Source organism: Diadema antillarum, unplaced genomic scaffold (assembly GCF_040938485.1).
Source record: "Diadema antillarum isolate AM-2024a unplaced genomic scaffold, OU_Dant_1.0 seq00000696_RagTag, whole genome shotgun sequence".
NCBI lineage: Eukaryota > Metazoa > Echinodermata > Echinoidea > Diadematoida > Diadematidae > Diadema > Diadema antillarum.
The window spans coordinates 673,484-688,093 of record NW_027271601.1 but is presented as its reverse complement, the minus strand read 5'-3'; the positions used below and the strand labels follow the sequence as shown (position 1 = coordinate 688,093).

Genomic DNA, 14,610 nt, shown 5'->3' with positions numbered 1-14,610 from the left:
AATGTCGCTTTGGAGACTGGTATGTTTCTGCAATAATGCATGATTCTCCTAATAGATCTACAGTACATGTGGAAAATGTGTGATTGCATTTTCAAAAAATTGGCAAAATATCAAAATGACATGTTTGTCACAAATGTGCTGAATGTTCACCTTCCTTGACATAGCTTTAATTGGATGAAAGGGAGAGTATATATTTGGGGATTTTAGGACTTTTGCTTGACCCTTTCATATGTTTATGCACAGAGTAATTTTCAAAGTACAGAGCAAAAGTGCAATTTCTGTATTGAATAGTAAATTGTTATAATTTTCATCTGGCCTTTGACCCTAAGATTCAGAAGAGATTCACTGTCAGGCAGAACTTGCATATGTACTAAGTTTCAAGATAACTTGAGCCACTTCAGGATATGACGGAAAGTTCAGGCCTTTTACTTGATCTTTGACCTTTTCACCTTTGACCTTCTTGGCAAAAAAAAAATCCAAAAGAATATATGTTGGGTTATATGCGCATACACCAAGCTTTAAAAAATAGTCCTGCAGGCATTGCATACATGTGAGGTAAATAGTTAAATTTTGAAGTATTGCCCTTGACCTTTGAACTTTGACGTTTGACCCAATGAACCCAAAGTTCCCTAATCACTGCCAGTCAGTGCATGGATATATACTATGTTCCATGCGATATCTTGAATCACTTCCAAGATATGGAGAGAAAAGTGAAATGTTCAAATTTTTACTTGACCTTTGACCTTATTACCCCAATCTTTCACCAGAGAATCTTAATTGGTTAAGACATGTATACACTAAGGTTCAAGAAAATATCTTCAGGCTTTGCATAGATATGGGGGAAATAGTAAATTTTGATAATATGACCTTGACCTTTTGAAGTTTGACCTTGAGGATGTGCTCCCAAAAGTTGGTAGGCACAACTTCACCCCTTAATACACATACATGCCAAGTTCCATTAGGATACCTCAAAAGGTTTTTTTAGTAACGCTGTCCACAAAATTCATTACGTACGGACGGTAGGACGGACAGCCCGAAAACATTAACTCCGGCACCACTTTGTGGCGGTGGTATTAAAAAAAAGAAATAGCTCAGTTCTTGAACCTGTAGCTATTGGATGAGTCAACAATCTCAGGTTTGATGCAAGTGTAATGGTTTTTGTTGCAATTTGTTTTGAGTTGACCCACTTTTTTCAGAGTGTGACTGGACTAAGGGTTTTGAGTGTTGTTCTAATGGCTAGTTCACATAATGGCATTTATTACATATGTGTTTTCGAGTTTTTCATGTAACAAGTCTTCTATTGAAATCACCTCTGATGGGATGGACTGGTAAGCAAGCAAACAAACAGAGAAATCCAGTGTGACTCTGAACCGACATTTATGCTGATTATTCTCTTCGTAGGCTAGAGAAAAAAGGGCAAAAAATGCAATCTGCAAATCAAGTGACTAAAGTACTGTATTATAAAACGACACCCCATGACGAATCTCATACTCTCAGACTTACTACGTGGTGATTGACGAAGCTCCCGAAACTTTTCACAGTTATATCTTGAATTATGTCTGGGTCAGCGATGACGTAAACAGGTCGGCTGAAGAAGTATATTCTACATGCAAATACAAAACATGCATCCAAACGTGTATGACTTCATAGTATAGTACAACCGTGTCTCATGACTCGATTACTTACACTCTTCCTCTCATTTTTGAATACTGGTATATCTTTGCACATTAATACTTAAAGTATGGTGAACGAGGAAAAAGGACGATATTCAGAAACAAGGTGACTTATACATTTCTGGAAGTCTCTAGAAATATGAATAATTAATTTTCGGAAGGTGAAAACGTCACTAGAACAATGCAGAGATGGTGTTTTGAAACCCTTTTTAGACCAACTAAACCCGATCTGACGGCGAAATTTTGGTGACCAAAATCATGACGTCACGAAATGAACGAATCAGCCCTGCGCTGATGCGATTATGTGCTACGCGGCGCCGTGGTTCAAAGCGTGAATTCCGCATGATGACCTGAGTGCAGCAAGGTGTCTTGTTCACACAATCAGGCACAAGTGAGTTATGATATCACTCATTGAATTCATCTTCCTTAGAATTACCATTAAGTACACAAATGACAACCTTTTTACACTTCTACTTACGCTTTTGCGCCTCAGTCTCGACTCTCAAACAGCCCATAGTAGGCCTAGATAGGCACTCTAACTTAGAACCAGAACTCTGACCTATGTATAGTACGTAGTATACAAATAATGACTGCTATGAGGGGCACAGTTAAAATTATGGGCCCAAGGTGATGTGAAAACCGTAACCTGGCAAATCTCCTCACACAGAAATCCTGAACACAACTATCCTCTGGTGCATTCTAGTGGCAGCAAACTACCTAGTAGAAGTAACCGTTAACGTTAGACATTTTCTAGAAGCATCAGACCCTAGTACCTCTAACGTTTATACTAGTACAGTACTAATCTAGCATTATGATGCTTACGCGTCGCGACGTGTGTCATTATAATATGCCACTAGCTAGCTAGGCCCATCAAGAAAGTCAAACTTAGCATCTGTCGGACAATACAAGCGCAGCCCTTATGCCGAACAAGGTCTGGTTTGTTGCTATGATGCGCCAAAGTAAATAATGTTCGATACTATAAAACAATATGAAATTCAGGAATTCAGTACAAAATCCATGCAATGTTACTCTAATGTCAAAATGAAGGGCATCAACATCATTATATGAAGCCTCCGGGCTTTTTTAAACAAAATTATAAGCGGGGAAGTGATATCGTAGCAGAACCAGACACGGTTACTTTTGGCGCACCATGACAAAATACAACAACACACTGGGCTCCGTTGCCTCTCCCTCGCTTCGTCTACCACCCGACTTTGCCACTGTCACTATCAGTGTCATTGTTACTGTCATCACTCAATTCACTCTCGATGTCAAACTCAAAGTCTTTCCGTACAATAGAAGGTAAAAATTGGACGTTTTAGTGTCTCAGCCGAGAAAGCAGATGATGCTAATGACAGGCCAGATATTGCATCCGCTCACTAAGAAATACATGCTTTATAAATGGCTGCCTCGATGTCCCGCTGCACTCGTAAAGTGTTTTTGTTCATTTCATGACGTCATATTTTAGGGCTAGAAAAAGACGGCTGTTCCGGAGTGAAAACCGGTGAAGTAAATCAGTCAGTTTTAACTCGCGATTTCTCAGTGGCGCGAATATCTTTTAATAAGTCACATTAAAAATCTGTTTAAGGAGACATTTCCCTCTGCTTTGACACTTTCTTTTATGTGATTTCCTTGATTTTAATGTCTCGTTCACCAAACTTTAAATGATAAGTAGATGTATAATGTGCTACACATTTACATTCTGTATACACTTACAAAACGTTGTATAAAGACAAATTCCCTACCAGTAATCACTTTCTATTGCATATCATTCAAATCAAGCCTCTTGTACTTCATCCCATTGCCCCTCAAGTGCCCGAATGACAAATAATTTTACATAATAATATGATGTTTTGATATTTCTCCAAGACATCATTTGTATCATGTCGCCAAATCGCAGCTAGGTACGTTACTCTTTTTCAGACTCTTGAGAAAAGATCAAAATAATGCCGCATAGCAGTAAAATTTCATGTGTTATACAAAGTCAACTCAACGCATACATAATGGAACTATGATGTAATCATTTAATCTCTTGTTACCAAAAAAATATAGGGCCTATATACTATATACTATGCTGATATCAGATACGTTAAACTTTGTTTTATTAAGAGAAAAGTTTGCTGTAAATACAAACAAAGCTCAGAGACATTTGAATACTACAGGAAATGATTAATCATACAGCAGAAATTGTTGAAGAAAGTTAGTATCTTTTGTAGATTATAGTGTGAGAACGGGAACGGCACATCAAATACGTTACCATCAAACATGTCAGATACGTTACCAATAAAATACATCGTGGAGCAAGGTTAACCGCGGCGCGCTTTTGCGCGCGGTTATAAACGTTTAACTGTATGACTTGCTGAGAGAACAAGTACATTGTAGTTCTTAGAGAAATTAAAAGTTTATTTGATGAAAATCGGTTTTGAAACGGCCGATATATCCAAAATAAAGTGAAAAAAAATAGGTTCTAATAAAATGTGATGGTACATCTACCTCTTGGAAATCTTTTACTTTGTTTTAGACATCTCAGCGACTTTAAAACCGATTTCATCAAATAAATTCTTAAGTCCTCTTTGAGTTGTACGCTCATAAGTATTTCTTATAACTGGATATTGATTATCTTGCAAAAAAGTTTAAACCTAAATCTCATCTCAACCAGAACTCTACTATCCCTTAGAATTGTGGAATTAACAATAAGGGCCATGAGATATACGTTACAAATCTTCTATGTTGTCTTTGTTCTCTTTTTTTTTTTCATTGTGTGTGTGTTTGTTCTGTATGACTATAACTTAGAAGGACTTTAAGAGCTGAAGTCTGGTACCCACCTCTTTTGTTCAACTTCACAGCAAACACAACTACATGAACGGCCATCATTGTTCATTATAATTATACATCTTATTTGCATAAAACGCGCTTAGTATTATGCCTTAAGTTTCATTTCATTTCATTTCATTTATTTTCCACATCCTGATAAAAAGCATTTACAAAAAAAGGAACGATACATACACAGAAGACATTGCAACAATACAAGAAAAATAAATCCAACTTACAAGGATTTTACAACAGACAAACACAACATAAAAGCAGCTATTTCAGTTTGTGGCGGGGGGGGGGGGGGATCAACATAGACCGTTGGTCTTTCTATGGCTGATCCCAAATGTTACAGCAATGAATAGTTACATTGATGCAATACACACAAGAACTAGAAATGTCGCTATGGCGACTGGTATGCCTCCGCCATAATGCATGATTCTCCTAATAGGTCTATAGTACATGTGGACAATGTGTGATTACATTTTCACAAAATTGGCAAAATATTAAAATGACATGTTTGTCACAAATGTATTGAATGTTTACCTTCCTTGACCTATGTTTAATTGGATGAATAGGAGAGCATGTATTTGGGGATTTAAGAACTTTAACTTGACTTTGACCATTTCATAAGTTTATGCACTGAGTAATTTTCAAGGTATGGAGAAAAAGCGCAATTTCTGTAATGAACAGTAAATTGTTATCATTTTCATCTGGCCTTTGATTTATAAGAGAATCACTGTCAGGCAGAACATACATAAATTCAGCATGTACTAAGTTTCAAGATAACTTGAGCCACTTCCGAGATATGGAGAAAGAAGTAAGTTCAGCACTTTCATTGATCTTTGACCTTTTGACCTTTGACCTTCTTGGCAAAAAAAAAATCCCAGAGAATCTCGTATTGGGTTATACATGCATACATCAAGTTAAATAAAAAAAATCCTGCTGGCATCGCATGAATATAAGGAAAATAGTAAAATTTTGAAGTATTGCCCTTGACCTTTGACCCCATGAACCCTAAATTCCCTAGATAACCACTGCCAGTCAGTAGATGCATATATATACTATGTTCCATGAAGATACCTTGAACAATTTCCAAGATACAGAGAAAAAAGTGAAATTTTAACATTTTACTTGACCTTTTGACCTTTGACCTTTTGACCTCATGACCCCAAACTTTCACCAGAGAATCTTAATTAGGTAGTACATGTATACACTAAGTTTCAAGAAAATATCTTCAGGCATTGCGTAGATATGGGGGAAATAGTAAAATTTTAAGCATTTGACCTTGACCTTTTGACCTTTGACCTTGAGCATGTGCACCCAAAAGTTGATAGGCACAACTTCACCCCCTAATACACATACATGCCAAGTTTCATTAGGATACCTCAAAAGGTTTTGGTAGTTACCCTGTCCACAAAATTCATTACGGACGGACGGAAGGACGGACGGACGGACGGACGGACGGACGGACGGACGGACAACCCGAAAACATAATGCCTCCGGCACCACTTCGTGGCGGAGGCATAAAAACTATACTACAAAAAGTGCACAATACATATAAGAAGGCAAGAGTAATCAAAGTGTGGTGTTTGTACACTGCATAAAACTTCAAATCTATAATATATCTTTATGAACAAGGAATGATTTGTATCTTCTTTTAAATATTGAAAGTCTATTAGACAGCTTTATCACATTTGGCAAGTCGTTCCAGTCCCATATATTTAAAATGTATCCTTGAAATGCAATATTTAAAATTTGGGATATACAATCTATTCGTCTGTCTAGTATTCTATTTGTTCTTATTTTGGATGAAGGAAGTATCAAGAAACCCTGGCAAAATGTTGTTTATATATGTGTACATGAAAACAGCGAGATTTTTTTTTTTCATATCAAAAATCGTCAATAAGTTATGTTCTTTGAATAGAGGACCTGTGTGGCTAAGAAATGGTCTATTACTAATCATACGGATTGCACGCTTTTGTAAAATAAAAATACGCTGTAAAAGATACTTTGCACAATTTCCCCATATTATGTTACAGTAAGATAATTGAGGCATAATCAAAGTGTGATATAACTTAACAAGAATTTCAGAAGGTACGATTGCACGTATACTATTGATTGCACCTATTGCTCTAGAGACTTTACAGCATACTTCATTGACATGATATCTCCATGTTAAGTGATCATCAATGATAACTCCAAGAAAGTTGGTAAAACGAACAACTGGAATTTTAAAGTCAGCAGTATCATCAAAATCATCAGTGTTTACTACTTTATTCCTTGGTCTAAATATCAAACATGATGTTATGTCTGCATTTAATTTCAATTTATTGGCTATGAACCATTGATTAACTTTCTCTAGTTCACAACTTAAGATTGCACTGATACTTTGTATATCTTTACATGAAATGAAAAAAAAACTAGTATCATCTGCATAAAAGATCAGCTGCAAACAGTTACTGGCATGCTGTAAGTCATTTATGTAAAGTATAAAAAGTAATGGACCTAAAACTGACCCCTGGGGTACACCGATATTTACAGTCACACAGGGAGAAGAAAAAACATTAAATGTTTCATATTGCACACGATTTGAAAGATAACTCTTTAACCGATTAAAAGCTGTACCTCTTATTCCATAAAACCGCAGTTTACTCAACAATATAGTGTGGTCAATACAATCAAAAGCCTTTGACAGATCAAAAAATATTCCTACCAATAAGTTTTTATTCTCAATGGAAGTTGTAATTTTGTCAATAAAATCTAATAATGCTATATAAGTGAAGTACTTTTGTCGAAATCCAGATTGTTTGTTGAATAATATTGAGATAGGTAAGACATAAGACGGAAGTCAAGAGAATATTTATGTTCTGAAATCGACAATAGGATTTGATGTCTAACATTTTGCATCAGGTTCTTTATCACATGTTGGAGTGTTCGGGGTTTCATGTAAATCGGTAGTGTATTGTGTCAGTGAACATGAATACTTTGTCAGATACGTTACCATCGTTTATGATTCTTGAGACCCATTTCATTACAGACAGGAACAGAGGAACATTGAATTCATGTGTATCATTTGCATAAATCTCCTCCTACTTCATTTTTATCGTCTTCCGTGTATTTACAAAATTTCGGAACTATATCAGAAAAAAAATGGATATGTGCTTGTTTGGTTCTCGTATTTCATGTACATCTCAAAGTTTTATTGAAGAGTTCGCTAATCTTCTATCTATGACGAGAACATTCTTTACGTTTATAAGTGCAATGTTTTAACAAAAATAATCATATTGTGATGTTCATACAAGGTAAAATGAATGTATCGGCATGATTGGTGTGGGTTTGAAGTTGTGTGCTTACGGAATGTCTGATGCGTCAGATACATTACCACACACCGTTATTGTCTGTCCAAAATATATTTAATTTGGAAGAGGTGATACCTGGCATTTGCTATTTATGAAAATAGTAATACTTATTAATAAAGTTTCATACATAATCAATGAGATTATGAAATGCAGGTAAAAGGTTGAATTAGGGTAACATATTTAGAGCTGAAATACAAGGTTCGGGATTTTCATTTAGCCTTCACTTTATAAATTACGCTCATTTCTATTACAGATTTGATCAAGGCTGACTCCAAAATGTTTCCATGATGTTTGCTTATGTTTGAGCTTGTAGTTTTACATAAGCATTACCAATTTAAAGCAAGAAAAAAGCAATCAACAGTTTTCTTAGCTACTACCTCTGGTAGCGTATCTGATAAGTGGTTTTAACATGCAAAAAGGACTCCACGTTTGGAAATGTTTCTAGAAAAAATATAAGCTTTCAAAAATTACCCATTGATTGTTTTGTATTCCTAAGGGATTGACGTTTCTGAATTGATAAACAAATTACAATGAATGATATCTGTGATGTTCATTTTTTTTTGTGTGTGTGTCATTTATTACAACGGTATAATTGCAAACTATTTCGGATAATGGCCCTCTTCTAGGTCATCATCTGATCTGATCGGTACTTCTTCTCCTCCTTCTCTCTCACAGATTTCTGGTCCTGCTGTTGTACTCGTGACAGCAGCATGAGTGGCAACCAAGGAACCTGTGTCTTTAATCTCCTTCCCATGAGAAGGAGCTATCCCACTTTGGAGTGGAGACACTTTATAGCTGAGAAGGGCCAAATGGATATCATCATTCTTTTTCAGCAATGCTTCGACGGAGCAAACTCCTCTGGCTTGCGGGGAGAACAATAATGGTAGCATGGAGAAACTTGGGCCATTCTCAGATTAAGTGTTCAATTCCCTGTGAGTAAATCCGAAAAATCAACCACAAAGTAATACATTCAAAGATGTGTTTTCGGTAACTTCAAAACCGGTCAAATACGAAACAAAAAGTGGAACATTCTAAATGATGGCCATTCATTGAGTAAAAATGAATTGAAATAGAGCGTCATATATGATTTTTGATCACCAATCAGATACGTTACCGCAAATTTACATGTTGCAATGGACTCCCAACTTTGAATTAAATTTATTGTTTTGATCCAATTTCTGTTCAGGAAAAGACATCTGTCCCCCCTAAAGATATTGGGGTTTTTCAAGAGGTAAAGATGTTGTCATCCCTTGCTAATTGGTAGAATTTTTTTCTGTGTGGTAGGTTAAAATATGTTTTTTGCTGAAATGAAATATAACCTTAAGATTCACTTTGTGTTTTTTGGAAATTTCGCTTACAAATAGAGTTTCGAATCCCACAAATCATGCAAAGGGAACGATCCGATCTGGAATTTCCACAGGAAACAAATATGAATTGCTTTCCTGGGGAAATAACTATTGAAAAACATCGAATCACCTTTGGTAACGTATCTGGTAAAATATAAGTAATAATTTTAGCTGTGTATGAATTAATAAATATCACCTGTTTTATTATTTACCTCATGAATTGATGTAAAAATGAATGATGTAAGCCCAAATTAACCATTTTAAACATTGTACGTAATATTTAAACTATGAAATGTAGTGGAAAAGAGCCCTAAATGTGAAAGCTGAGTTCTTCATTCACATAATATTCTCATCTTACGTCTGAATGTATTTATCCATCTGACTATAAATATTCATTAAGTTTTGATGGATAACGCAAACAAGGTTTAAAAAAGTATATTTTTGCAGGCACTTAGAAGGAAGTAGGTACAGTCTTTATGAACTCGATATGCTAAACAGTTGTTTGACCTATGGCAACGTATTTGGCTCATCCCTTTTAATGAAAATGAATAAATGATTGTTAAACTTATCAATGAATTTTGAGTAGTTCTTCATATGTTGAAAAACACTAGAATAAATATGCAACAGAACACTGAAACTTTTCTCGGAAGCGTTTCATAAACTACTTTTTACTCTTTCAAAGTTTGGTAACGTATCTGGCCTACCGTAAATGAATCTGTCGGTGAAGTTACAGAGCAATTTCTACTGAATATTCTTCATTTGAACATAACTTTAATTTTTTATGGAAGCGTCATTCTATGCAGAATTGTTTTATGAACACTTTGTTTTACATAACAGTATTTGTCACCGTGGGTGCCCTGAATTATACGTAACGTATCTGCTAAATCTGAAAGGCAAAAAACTGATATGCTGAATCTTAGCTTCGTCTTGTAAAATAAACGTTCAAAGTTGTTGCATAGAATATGAAAGTGGCTGGGTTTTATAGAATAGAACTTTGGAGTTTATGAGCACACAACGATTTGTTTGTAAAAACATTTACAATTTCTTTTCAGCATTTTGATTATGTGGTAACGTATCTGTCGGAAAACTTGGCATCAAGTTGTGAGACACTGACGCAGAAAGAAAAAATAATGTGGAAGTGTTGCTCTTTTTCACCTCTCTGTCCTTTTGGTGTTTAGAATACAATCCTGAGGTCCAACAAAACGAAGCATGTAATGTGTAGGGATGAATTTTGACCAGATTTGATCCCCAGAAAGCACAAGACCAATGAGCAAAATTCGGTCACGTATCTGGGGTAACGTATCTGTGGTAACGTATATGGTCGATCATATTATTGTGAGAGCGATATCTACCAAATATTTCTCACTTGTACTAAACTTTACTGTTGAATCGATGCGTCATTCCGAGGAGTAATGTATGATATACAATTTGTCTGACATTGTGATATCTGTCGCAGTGGGTGGCGTGAAAAGTATGTAACGTATCTGTCCAAATAAGAGTGTAGAAAACCGATATTTCAAACATTGTACCGTATTCTTAATAAAGAGCTGTTGCACAAAAAATCTAAGTACTTGCAATGTATGAAGTATATCCTCAGGGTTTCATATATACAGGGTCATTGCATAGTCTTGTTATTTTCGAAATGCTGTAACACTAAAGAAACTGGTAACGTATCTGGCGGTGAACTTGGCGACAGGTTTCAAAAGGCTATAAAAAAGGAGTCAATAAAAATTTTTGAACTTTTTGAGTATTGTGATTAGCACATATGATAATATGCTCATCGTCCATGAAAAGTATATTTGGAAAGCGTGTTTGTGGACGGAGAGGAGCAATAAAACATAATTCTGAAATAGCCGGCGACACTGCGTTTTGGGGGTCTTAACGAAGTTTAACAGCAAAATTTTATACAAAAAGGCAGACAACCGCATTTGATCGTGTTTATTTTTAACAAATAAAGTCCTCGTGATATATTATAAACATTTAAATAGTATCTAATAGGTTTCAGGGAACCGCAAACTGTCATGGAATGTCGGCGACACCAAAATTCCGTATTTGAACGCTTTTACTGAGAATGGGCCACTTACACTCTTCATCAAGCTTTTCAAGTACTCGTTGGTAAATTGTGGACCATATTCTGGTAATACAAGGTTTGAACTCGCCATGGGCTGCAAAGATCTCCTTTAGCAAAGAAATCATTGCTGTTGTTATCTGACTTTGTGACTGTTTGACGTCAATCCATCTCAAGTAGTAGTCAACTACTATCAGGAATGTTTTCCCTTTGTGTTCGGACAAGTCCATTCCAAGACAGTCTTATGGAGTTGAAGGAAAGGACGACATCATCAAAGGATCGTGGACTCTTTGTGGATGGATGGCACACGTCATAGAGCTTGAGATCATTTCCTCCAATGATTTTGACAGAAGTAGCCATCACCTTGGTTCTCTGGCTCTGGCTCTGCATTTGGTGATTCCCAGATGTCCTTGATGTAGCCTCGATTGATATTGAGTCTAAGAGCGCTCAGAATTACCAACCTTTCATTGTAGACCAGCGAGTCATCTTCCACACTCAAATGTCTTCTCTGCTCATAGTATGTTCCAGGATAGGGTTGTGTGGCATGTCGTCTGGTCATCCCCCTATACAGTAGTCTAAGACTTTTGCACTTACACAAATTCTAAATGAACCGGTTTTTTTTTTGTTTTTTTGCACTGAAACCATCCCTGAGCGATATTTTTGTTGGTTCAATCAATTTTTTAGATCCCTCCTTGCTTCTACATGGACTATAGTTCCTTCTTCACACTGATGTGAAACTTTCCTGGCTTATGCTTGCTGTCTTCAAATCTCCAAAGCCAGTGAAGAGTTGATGGAATAAAACCTTGAAGGTGCATTTTCATCATCTTGGTTGTCAAGTTCCTCCACCTTCCAGATTAGATTCGAGTCTGAACATGCCTTCCTGCTCAGTAATGAACAGCCCTGATTTTTGATGACATAGAGAGTTTCCTTGATCTGTTTATTTCTATGCTGGATGGTTGCTGTCATTTGCCCGATCTTAGTCAGAACTTCATCACCTGGACCATGTAACGTCTTGTTTGTTGGTTGTAGGTTTCTATTTCTGTTCAACCATGGAGTAGATTCGAACAGCACAGTTGCTAATGCTCCAGTGCCTATCCCATCTACTACTTGGACAGCTGCTCTCCAATATGTCTTTCCATTCTCCTTGATTGCACCAAGAAAGACGAGTTCAATGTCATCGGAAGAATCAGAAGCATATACTTTGCTGACTTTGACTTTTGTTACGACACACCGACTGCAAGGGCTTGTTGTCCCGCAGTGGTGGCACCGCTCATCTTTTGCGGGACACGATTTGCCTTCATCATTTGCAGTTGTTATACATTGTACCTTGTAGAGTTTAGGCGTTTTGAGAAATTTCCCTTTGCTTTTGTGTCTGACATGCTCTACAGAAGAGTTTGAGCTCTCACTTTCTGGACCTTATTTCACGACAGACTTGTTTTGTTTCTGGGCTTCTGCCTGTCTATTCAACTGCACTGCTTTTGAAAGTGTGTAGTCCAGGCTAGAAGGCACCAAGCCTTGTTTTTGTCGAGCCCACCGGAGGTGTGGGGAGACTAAGGGATCGCCTGCGGCGTCTGTCCGGCCGTCGTTCGTCCGTCCGTCGTCCGTCCGTCCGTCGTCTGCCCGTAACGCTACAAAAACTTGAATAACTCTCTACTGAGGATTTTAATTTCAATCAAACTTGGAGGGAAGAGTGGTTATACAAAGTTACACATTTTATCAAACATGAAGGGCACCTCAAGGTCAAAGGTCACAGGCAGACTTCAATGAACTTTAGGGCCCAATGATAGGTTTTTAGGCGCGTTTCGTTTATGGCTCGTAACTTTTGATGTATCTGTCTGTTTGTGACCAAACTCAGATGGTAGATGTCCCTTGGGAAGTTGAAGGTTACCACAAGGTCAAAGGTAACAGACAGGGGTCAACGAACTTTTAGGGCCCAATGTTAAGTTTTTAGGGCGCGTTTCGATTGTGGCTCATAACTTTTGATCCCTTTTTCTGTTTGTGACCAAACTTGCATTGTAGATGTCCCCTGGGGAGGTAAAGGTCATCAAAAGGTCAAAGGTCACATACAGGGGTCAACGAACTTTTAGGGCCCAATGTTAAGTTTTTATGGCGTGTTTTGATTATGGCTCATAACTTTTGAGCCCTTTGTCCGTTTGTGAGCAAACTTGGATGGTAGATGTCCCTTGGGGAGGTAAGGGTCATCGCAAGGTCAAAGGTCACAAACAGGGGTCAACAAAATTTTAGGGCCCAATGTTAAGTTTTTAGGGCGCGTTTCGATTGTGGCTCATAACTTTTGATGTATCTGTCTGTTTGTGACCAAACTCAGATGGTAGATGTCCCTTGGGAAGTTCTAGGTCACCACAAGGTCAAAGGTCATAGGCGAGTCAATCAACTTCTGGGAGTTAGAAAAATATTAATTTCTTGTACGCGAATGGGCGAGACACAATTTGGCACTTCCCTTGTTTGATATATACAATGCTTTTTATGGTTTCTTGTCAATTCGAGGGTGCTGATTCCAAATCTGATTGATGCCACTCGCGTAACCTTGAGCATTTTCGACAAAATGCAAAAATCCAAAATGGCCGCCAGATATGCTAATCTGGCTGTGATAATCGTAATAATGTGCATTCTATGACCAATTATTCTACTAAACTTTGTACATTTCTATTACTAGAGTTACTCCATCTGCATTTGCAAGATAATTTTCATTTCATATAGGTTCATTTAGTATTTAAAGCTCATTTTCAATTCAAACTGGCACCCACTAGCTCCTATGCTCATGTAGAATATGAATGGCAAAAAATATGCATGGAAATATAACAAATTTACTGTTATTTCTACTCCCGTACCTACAATATGCTGTTATAAGGTGTTGCATGTGCAATACAAATATGTTATAATTTAGGAGTACCGCCTTGATATTATCGAGCAAACTTGACTTTCTTCTTGAATTAAAACAACAAAAACTGGTGAAGGCATAAACGAAACTGTCCAAACGCAACACCATACAAACTATTCATTAAACATCAACCAAGGAGCAATGTGAGGTACCTCTTTCAGTTCTCTCACAGTTCTCAGGTGTTGATAATAATACACTTTGACATCATGAGGTCATTCAGTCTTGTCTTAACACTAAATTTTTATTGTCTTTAAAGATCTCTTTAATTGGATATTTTTGGTAGCAGGCGACATCAGCCCCAGATTTGCAGGATTCTCAGGCTAAAGAGTCATATCAGTCCTGCATTATGCCGTCAAACCCCCGTTTGAGGCGAGACCCCATCACCAAACGAAGCTGATGGGGTGCTATACCCCCCTAACGATTCCTCGTTTGAGAGTTGGGAGTAGATGTC

The 14,610-nt window shown here is 37.1% G+C and overlaps 1 protein-coding gene across 1 annotated transcript in view; it reads right to left on the bottom strand.

Annotated features, from left to right (window-relative positions):
* LOC139737562 (cytochrome P450 3A19-like) overlaps positions 1-11,819 on the bottom strand; it is a 37,642-nt gene extending 25,823 nt beyond the window's left edge. Inside the window, exon 1 of the mRNA XM_071648244.1 lies at positions 11,624-11,819. Coding sequence (XP_071504345.1) covers positions 11,624-11,819 — 196 coding nt within the window. The remainder of the gene's footprint in view (positions 1-11,623) is intronic.
* Positions 11,820-14,610: the final 2,791 nt, after the last annotated feature.